The sequence below is a fragment of the Mercurialis annua genome, linkage group LG4, assembly GCF_937616625.2.
Source record: "Mercurialis annua linkage group LG4, ddMerAnnu1.2, whole genome shotgun sequence".
NCBI classification, from domain to species: domain Eukaryota; kingdom Viridiplantae; phylum Streptophyta; class Magnoliopsida; order Malpighiales; family Euphorbiaceae; genus Mercurialis; species Mercurialis annua.
The window spans coordinates 27420563-27430672 of NC_065573.1; the positions used below are offsets into that span (position 1 = coordinate 27420563).

The 10110-nt window shown below is 31.3% G+C and overlaps 1 protein-coding gene across 1 annotated transcript; it reads right to left on the reverse strand.

The window, feature by feature from the left end:
• Nucleotides 1-1953: 1953 nt before the first annotated feature.
• On the reverse strand, nt 1954-9417 carry LOC126679347 (protein S-acyltransferase 10). Its single transcript, XM_050374361.2, has 12 exons — nt 9185-9417; nt 8851-8952; nt 8622-8736; nt 7551-7625; nt 7405-7467; nt 7182-7304; nt 6731-6764; nt 5793-5902; nt 5046-5132; nt 4510-4593; nt 2520-2585; nt 1954-2348 (listed from the first exon to the last, which is right to left on the reverse strand). The coding sequence occupies exons 2-12, from the start codon at nt 8939-8941 to the stop codon at nt 2183-2185; spliced, it is 1014 nt and encodes a 337-aa protein (XP_050230318.1). The 5' UTR covers nt 8942-8952; nt 9185-9417; the 3' UTR covers nt 1954-2182.
• Between the last annotated feature and the right edge of the window lie 693 nt (nt 9418-10110).

Below are 10110 nucleotides of genomic sequence, written 5' to 3' on the forward strand. Positions count from 1 at the left end.
CAAAGATCTCAAAAGGAAAAACTAAAACTAGTAATATTGAGTTATTGTTATTGCCAAAAAAACTACTACTGATCAACATTTCCAAATAAAACTGGCACATTTTTCCGGTACCATGTCTATATCTGGCAAAGACCAACTCACCAATTGGTTCCATATGAAATTGGTATTATGAATCTGATTTACTGTTACATTGATAAGACACATACTTGAAGAAGAGCTCTACAATCTAATCTCTAATACCATTTAATCTTACAAAATTTAGAGTCTGAATACTATGTCTTAACTGTTGGAAGTTTTACTCAACTAGAACTCAAATAGCAACAAAACATGATCCATAACCAGGCGTAGCTATGATCATCCATAAGTTCCGAAAAGAGAAACAATTAATAAACAATCAAGTGCAAAAAGTCAAAACCATATCCAATTTTGTAAACTGCTAGCTAGAAATCAAACTATAACAATCCGAAATGAATCAATTCTATAGAACACAATCATCTGTTAACTTACATATGATTTATTATCAGATCAGCTGTCAAAGATGGCGACTTAATGTTGCCTTAGGATATAAACAAGAGCAGCAGCGGCCAATCATCAAGTTTGAACAATCAAAATGCCAGAAAAACTTAAACTTTAGTTACCATTACTCCTAAAAATATCTGAACCATAAATTTCAAACCCAAAACATAATTCCACAAAGATGTTGACTTTCAACAGAAATAAAGAAAACCCAATTCAATACATGATTATAAAAAGAAACTCCCAAATAAAATGAAATTGGAAATAAAATATTTATTCCTGCTGTAAAATACATATACATTTCCCAGAATCACACCGACACCCACCACCACCACCAAAAACAACAACTTTACAATAAACCCTTCAATTAAAAAAGAAAAAGAATACAATTTCTGTAAAAGGGGTCTGTAATTTCTACCTGGATAAGCGAAAGAGATTAGAAAAAAGGCGAGAGAAAGCGACACGTAAGCGAGGATAGGCACGAATGGTGTAAAAAGTGGAGTGCCGAAGCAAATCTTCGACGGTCTCAACGAATAAGTTTAGAGAACGAATCGGCGGTACATACAGAGTCAATGGCACGGCCGAGAAGGCCACCGCGAAAAACAGTTGCAGCATTTGTTTGTTTGTTAATCTTTTCTACTTTTTGTTTTGGATAATACTTTTGGAGAAATAAAGAAACAGATGAGGTGGGGAATTTATAGCATAACATTTATATAATTGGTTATTACCGTTACATTCTTTTTTATTATTTCAGAAATTCATTTTAGCCTTTCTAAAGATATTTTTAAGGTCATTTCATTTGTAATAATTTTGTAAAATTTAAAAGATAATAATAAAGTAAAAGTATTTTTAATACGTGACCTCCTTTACCAATAATTTTCAAATAATAATTTATATTACATAAAAGCTCATCATCTAATTTAAAAATCATTAGTTTATAAAATGATTATAACCTATAAGAGTGCATTTCATTTATTATTATTCAATAAATTAATTGTATGTTTTATTAATGGATAACTTTTAAGGAGTTGACAGTGACACATTAATTATTAACAATAAAAAAATCTAATATTTTTTGCAGTTATTTAAATACTTGTGTAATATTCAATCAAACACATTTAATTATTACTGGTGTTCGAAAAATTATTTTCTTAAACAAAAGTTTTTTCTTCTCAAAAAAAAAACAAAAGTTTGTGATTTTTTTTACTTTAAATTTAGATAATTACATTTTTTTTTATTCACAAGAAGGTGCAAACGTATATTTAATGTATATCTCATTAACTACTAATTAATTTCTTTTGATTCACATGCATCCTCCAAATTTTAAATATGGTTCAACTATACCTCTAATGTTTACTTTGATAAACTACTGACTTCCTATACAAAAATTTGCCTTAAATAAATAAAATATATCAATTGTATCCTCCACATCGCATGTTTAAGTTATTTTTGTTTATGCTCTTGCTTTTCATTGTGGATTTTCTAGCAGTACATTTGTCTAAACTAGACCTCCTTTTGGTTATAAAAACAGTTAATACATATTTGGCAGGTTATGTTTGTTGTGGAAAACATACATTTAAATCACTGCAAAACATGATTGAAACTTAACGAAACCATTTTCACGGATTGATCTACCATCCGTCAAACTTAACTTAATCTTGCTAACTCAGCAGCATCGGCATGCCAAAAAATCTAAGCATGTATAAGGTCTTGATTTCATTTCAAGTTCCATTGCCGAGGGCAACCTTTCCAGTCTGCTTTGTGCGCAGCAAAAATCATATACATTTTTGCAACCTCCTTGGCTGAATGGATATACTCTGTCAGGAATCCCCCTGCATATCAACGTTTACCAAATTCTTACCATCTAACCAAATCTACACTCTCAAAAACTTGAACTTTTGCAAATCATCATATAGATTAAATAAAGTTTAGATTATGTTGTATTATTTTAATCATCTGTTTATCAATTTTAGTCAGATGTCATTGCAAGAGTAGAAACAAACCTCAAATATGGGATCCGTCTGCGTCTCACAAGTTCATAGGTGGTCTGATTTGTCAAGATAAGATAGCTGCACCAGAACAGTAAGCTTCATTAATTTGCATTTCCACCAAACTAAATTACAATTGATTCCTTTTCGAAAGAAAAAAATACAATTTTTTCAATTGGACCTTTATTTTATTGTATATTAGATGGACTTCTAATATTTAAACTTTAAAGGTCAAATCTATCATCAGACTTTATTTCCCATGCTGGCACACAATGATGGGAATAGCTAGTGTATACAATCTAAACATTTCAATACCAATTCACAATGGTGGGAATATATCCACATATATAACAATGTGATGACGAAGACCCGTAATTTCTAGATGGGAAATGCAACATTTCCAATAACTAAGCCATCCTACTGGTATATTTAATGGTAGAAAAAACAGAAAAAAGGAAAGGTAAATGAGCTATAGAAGTCATACGGTTAAATGTACAGATTGGACCCTCACGTTTGGTTCGGTTTTGAATTGGACCATAATGAACTTTTTTTTCGATGGAGGTACTCAACGTTATAAGAAAATTTCAAATTGGACCCTTCGAACCTAAAATGCCACATGTCCGTTAATGATTGGCAGATGTGAACCCTCAAACCTAATATGTCAGCGCTAAGTATGTCAGTCACTAACGGACACGTGGCATTTTAGGTTCGGAGGGTCCGATTTGAAATTCTTTTATAACGTTAAGTACCTCCATCGAAAAAAAGTTCATTAGGGTCCAAATTCAAAACCAAACCAAACGTGAGGGTCCAATCTGTACATTTGGCCGAAGTCATACATAAAAGAGTTTAGTCGATCACACCTAGGATCTATCAATTGAGTCAATACAATTTGAATAGCAGTGTTGCTGTAATTCTCAGAAAATTCTGAGCCGAAAATAAAATAATGCAAGCCTATAGATTCATGGAGCGGAAATAGAACCAAATCGTACTAGGACTAGTAATAATTTATAAAAAGAAAAGTTAATCTAATACTAAGTAGGAAAATTCTAACACAGCCAAGACTCCTAAATAAAACTCTAAATATAAAATAGACTTTAAAATACTGTTGCAGAAAATCTGGAACTTACAGAAATACCCTTTTGAGTTTTAAGATCGCATATTCTAGGCCAAAATTCTAAAATTTCCTAATTATTTGAATTTGGTTTTCCTTCTTGGACGCTTTGCAAATTGAAATTGCAAACAAAATTCACAACCTACACCAACATATTACTTCCAATTCCTTACCATGCTTAAAGCCAATTTAACTATATTGATCCATCTCTTGTCAATATTCACTCTAGCATAATTCCTATATTGGAAAACCTATTTGCAAATGTTCATCATGCGTGCCTCTTTTATATTGCTCACTTGTATTCAACAATTGTTATATGAGTTTAAGATCTGATATTCACAAGCTCCCTTCTCTCTGTTAGTAACATTGAAGGGCATCTACGCTGGACCGAATTTGTACTTTTTTTAATTAATTTCTGTTTTAATAGATTCAAATTCAATTCATTGCTTCAATAGTTTTACAATGTTTTTTAAAAAAAAAATTGGAGCCACACACGAGTTTGATCGTCAAAGTTGACAACAATAGAATGTAGCAGTTTTACTGAGTACACTTAATTAAGGAAACTTAGCAATAAGAAGACCCAATTAACTCTGAGTTTAACTGAAGGATCGCTTTGGCTGTCATTCCATAGTTTTAGGGGGTAAATAGGCCTTTTGTCCCCAGAAAATGTCTAATATATTTTGGTGAATAATCTTAATAAATAAATGACAGAGCACGGCTTTAAATTATTAGATAGAAAATTCAATACACCATACTACGACTATGATAGAAAAGTCAACTTATCACTCTAATATTTTAGTCCGCCTAAAAAAAGAAAAAGATATGGAGCTGCTTGAGAAAAATATGCGAGAAATAACATGCCATGAATAAGTTGGTCAGGGACAATATAAATACCTATGGAAAAGTAAGAGCAGCAGCAGAAAGATCAAGGAAATTGACAAGGTAACCAGCAGAATTATCACAATTGCATCTTTCCACCTGCAAATAGTAGGAAAATAAATTTACTATCCAATCAGATATAAATAGGAAGAGAACTGGGACAACTCTTTTAGAGTCTTGACATTTCCAGGTAATATTCCACTCAATTTTTTAAAATTTTAACATTCAAACCACAAATTGTCATTCAGTTATAATTGTCTCCAAGTAGAGAGTACTCTACACATGCTGATTACCCACTTCCCCCTCTCAAATAGTGTCAAAAGTGACAGGTGACTTAGGTCTATGCAAACTTAAGGAAGGACAGCGTGAATTATAAAATTCTACACTGAAGAGATCCAACCAAAGATCTTTTTCTCTCTCTGTCCATATTTTCCCTCTTTGGAAAATTTAGTGTCACCAAACAAGTCCTAACATAAGATACAAAAAGGTTCCAATAAAGATTAAAAGAAAAAATCAAAAAGAAATACGACAACGACGATGACATGTCTTACCAAGCCCTTGTGATGTCAGCCTTCAAGTACATAACATACAAGATTTCGGTCCATAGGCACAGAGCTGTTTCTTCACATATATACCACCTAAGACCAACAGGAACGCCAAATACAAAAAAAAAAAAAACATTATAACTATATGCTAAAAGCCATGTTTAGTAATTCTACTTCATTTACAGGTACAAATAGCAATATCTTATCCAGATAAAAACATCAGCTCAGACTATCCTTAACCACAAAATGTATTTTGTCCATGAATTCAAAAACCATCAAAGAGAACACTAGCTGTGAGCTGTCCAATCATAGAGGATCATAAATGATGAATGCTAAATGAAATTTTTGCATTTCTAAATTACATAACGTTATCAAATTACATAATACTTTCTATTATTTTTCAACTTATTTATCATTTCTCAAATTATATATCATTTTGAACTAAACATTATTTAAAAGTAGCATAAGACTTCCATTCAGTTCTTCTATCACTTCCATATCCATGATATCAATTGGCATATGGTTGATATCAAACCTGATAATTGCGCTAATTATAACAACTAAATTACAATCGACTTCCACTTAAGGCCATCATAGTTTTGAACCCAAACACTATTAACCTCCCGTGTCAACACCTGCATTTATGTAATGAACAGATACACTTCACTAAATCTAGATCAGTGCGGGAGAATAATATAAGTACACGAGATTGGGACACATTAATCGCTATTTATCAGAGTGATACCAACTCACCAAAATCGACAATGGTTTCCCTGGCCAATGCATGTTCCAAGCCAAACACAATGATGATCAAACTGAAGAATGCATTTATCACAATCATGGCAATGCTTTGCTCGCGGAGGCTGCAGTACCAAAATATGTATGGTAATCAAAAAATGTAAGATACATAAAAATAGAAGAACAAAAAGCATGTTTAGACCAGCTACTTATAACCCAGCAAAGTATAGTGTCATCATTCTATAACCTAGGTTAGACACGGTTAAGCTCTCATATAATGATTGGCCTTCTAGTAATGGTAAGCTTTTTATGATTGTAAAACCCAATCAATCAAAGAAATGAATTTGTTAGCATCCAAACTTCCCACTTCCATCATTTATCAGCAAATATATAGGTATCTCTAGGGCGGTTTGCATAATCTGACAATAGCATCACATAACTAACAACAATCTAGATTCGTAAAAGTTTACTTATGCCACTAGATGAAGATTAATGCGTAGTAGTTTAAAAGTGAAAAAATAACAATTAATATAGCCAAACTAATCATACGAAGTACTCCCTCCCTCATTACATAACAAACAACAATCTAGATTTATAAGAGTTTTATTATGCAACCTGATAAGGATTTTTGCGTAGTAGTGTTTAGGAGCAATAAAATAACAAATAATGTAACCAAACTAATGACAGAGAGTACTCCTTTGTCCCCATTTCAGACACTCTTCCTTTTTTTGAATGTCATGTCTGATTCCATACATTTTTTTTTTCTATATTTAGTCACATTTTAAATTAATTTTTTTACCCTTGTTATACTTTTCAGATAAATTGCTAATATATTAAATACATTTTACAAACAAATGAAAAATAAATCAATGCTTTCTTATAATGTGTGTCAAACACAAGGGGACTTCTAAAATGGGACAAAGGGAGTAAAATTAATATTGAAATATCAATACCTGCTCAACATTGCAATAGGAACATGTCAAAGTCCTGTAAAGACCAAAACAAAGCAGCTACATTAATTTCAAAAACACAAACATTAAATAGCTTCATCCCCTCTCCCCTCCCCCTACATTAACTTCAGAGAATTATGATTTTCAAGTAACCTAAGCATTTGTTTAAATTGCATAATACCTCACTGAGTAGCTGTGACGAAAGAATTTGTTTAGTTAGCATGATAAACAGAAATAGAAGGACATGTTTGGTTTTTGTCATCATCTAAATGAATTCTACTAAATGCCATCACTTTTGTCAATAAATAAAAGTGCACCTCATTACTAAGGAGCTTTCAACTGTACTAAATATAATTATATGTTTAGAGCTCAAAATATCCAACAGATATGCATGACATATGTGCACAAATTCTCTTACAGCAACATCTAAGAATATTCTTATGTATTTGCATACCTAATGGATGTTCCAGGGGGGTACATGTCCAAAACAATCTTTGTCCAAGACACTACGTGACTTCCAGCGCGACTCTCATCCACGGTGATAATCATGCTTCCATTTTTACTTGAAGCAGGTTGTCTTTGCTTAAACATTATAATATTTAATAGTCAGTAATGCATATTCATTTTATTAAAATGCTTAACTCTACCAATATACAAGTTTAAAATAGGTGCTTTACTTGGAGGTGATTGAAGCTTTTGCATTTTTCTCATTCAGAGCTCTCATTGCATCAAGGACATAGCTGTAAGAAAAAATAAAGGGATAAAGCAACAACATTAATGCCAAAAAAAAATGCTCAACTAAAATCGCAATTATTAAACTTACCCAGGAGAAGAACAAGAAGTGACGAAGTATTGAGTCAATGTTACAACAAACAATAATAAATATAAAGCAATGTACCTGGGAACAAAATCACCAGAGAAGGGGAAAAAGTCAAATAAAATTCATAAAGATATTTGTGATTGAAGAATTAAGGGAAAGATTCAAAAAAAAAATAACCATGCTAATAGAGCATTCACACAGATACCCAGCACTCCTTAATGCCAGTAATGTTTCTGAAATCTAAACCTAGAGCTTAAATAAAAGTTTACCATTGCCACATTCAAAACATAACATGTTTTTAGGTATCATTTTCTTCCAAACACAAACCTACAATATTTTAGTGAATTAGATTTAAAAGTCAAAAAATTTTCTCTTCCTTTTTCCTCCCAAAAATTGAAGGGGTAGAATCGCAATAAGACAAAGGAACATTCAGACATCTTAAGCTACATGCTAGATTTGTAGGAGGGGGGATGGGGATCACAATGTCTATATTTTTAGGATGAACTAACAGTGAAAAAGTTTGCATTCACTACTCATCCTCTATAGCACAAGTAAAGCAAATTATTGCCATACATTCTAAACTATTTCTGTCATCCACCAGCAACATGACCGGTTTAAAAATTAAAGCAGAATGTTTGATGTCCACCTAAAACTTGTATCCAAATCATCAAAAATTCAACACCTTTCCTGCCTCCCTCCCCCCCCCCTGAATCTACTCAACTCATAGATAACAAAATAAAATGTATAATTGAATTCAGTATTGCATAAATTTCTTATTTTTTTCTTTATTAAGTTTCCACATAACTATTTTGCAAATTATGCTGTTGGGTATAGACTTCATTGTTCCCTCCGCCCACTAAAACGAACATAAGAAAATACATATTACCCTCATCACAAAAGCTAAACGACCTTAACTGAAAATTCATTGTTAAAAAACAGATGGTTTCTCATCTACCTAATGTCATAAGTCACTAGACCACTAAACTCCACCAACACATCTGTAAACCTTTACTTTGAATAACGACGTTGTATAAAGGGGACAAAAGAAAATCAATGAAATGTAAAAGAAGATACCAAGGCTGTTGTCTTGCTTTCTCTATTAAAAATTTATCGAAGAGAAAGAGAATTCCAACATAGATCACATGTAGTATCACAAATGCCGCCTTCAACCCCAACGAAGATCTCCTTGCTATGCATAGATAGAGTGGGATAAACAAAATAAAACAAAGTTAATAGTTCAGCTTCACATAATAATGCATAAATGATTTCTTTTAATCATCAAATAAAAACAAATAAAAAGTACCAGGATCCGCGAGGCAAGGGAAAAGGCGGTAGCATTGATCAAAGACGCCATGGCAAGAGTCACGGAACACACCACTACTAGTAATTGGCATGGAAACACAATCTGTTGCATACACAAACAAAACAAATTATTGTCGTACGAGAGCTAAAAACAAAGTATGATTATCATTATATATATAAAAAAAAGAAAAAAAAGTTCTCATATAGATAAACACATAAATTCAAAAAAGATTAAAAAAAGAGCTAAAAACATGTTAAAGAGAGGGAAAAGGGAGAGTTAAATTCTAACGAAAAACCCTAGTTAAAAAAACAAGAGAAATCATAAGAAAACTAACCAGTGGCTGCGAGGGCAATCAAATTTTTGATTGGGAATTAGAATCTGAAATGCAGCTAATTGAGGGATTTGAAAAGCTCCGGTGACCGGAAGAATTCGGTTTAGAGTGAAAGAGAGAGATTACTGTTTCAGTTTGGTTTTTTAGTTTCCGGTGGTTAATGATGCAGTAGTTGTAGTTGAACCAGCTGCTTGCATCCTGACAAGGAAAACTTATGTTTTTGTCCCTAATCTTCTCATTGTTGACATAATATGGTTGTGTATTTTATGGATTTGGTTTTGTTTTCTATCCGAAACTTTTAATTTTGAAAAATTCGCATCTATAGTCTTCAATTCCACCCTAAAATTTAAATTGACCATTTTTCATTTATAAAAATTATACAATTTAATCCTTTATTTTTGATATAATTTTTAAAAAACGTTTAAAATTAAAAAAAGAAAAAAAATTATTCTTCCCATAAATTCAAAAGTTAATAATAAAATGCAAATTTTTAAGAGTTTTAGAATTGAGAAAATTACACAAAATAATATTTATAAATCTACAAAAAAAAAACATGTGTAGTTGTTGATTGTGAACTATATAAAGGCATCTCCAACAATATGAGACAAAATCGTGTGAATGTTACACTAAAACTACACTGTACAATATTTTATCTCCAACAATTAATTTAATTTTTTACTCTCAAAGAATATTTTCAACATGTTCTTATCCAATAAATTTTTATATATTTTACACTTACACCCATTAATTATTAAATACTTACAAAATACATCCATAAATTTATTTATAGTAAAATATATTATTACTCTTGATAATATACTTTCTAAATTTGTATATATATTTTAAAATATATAAAAAAATTATATTTAATTAAAAAATATTAAATAATAAAAGACATTAAAATATAATCTATTTATAAAATGTTGAAT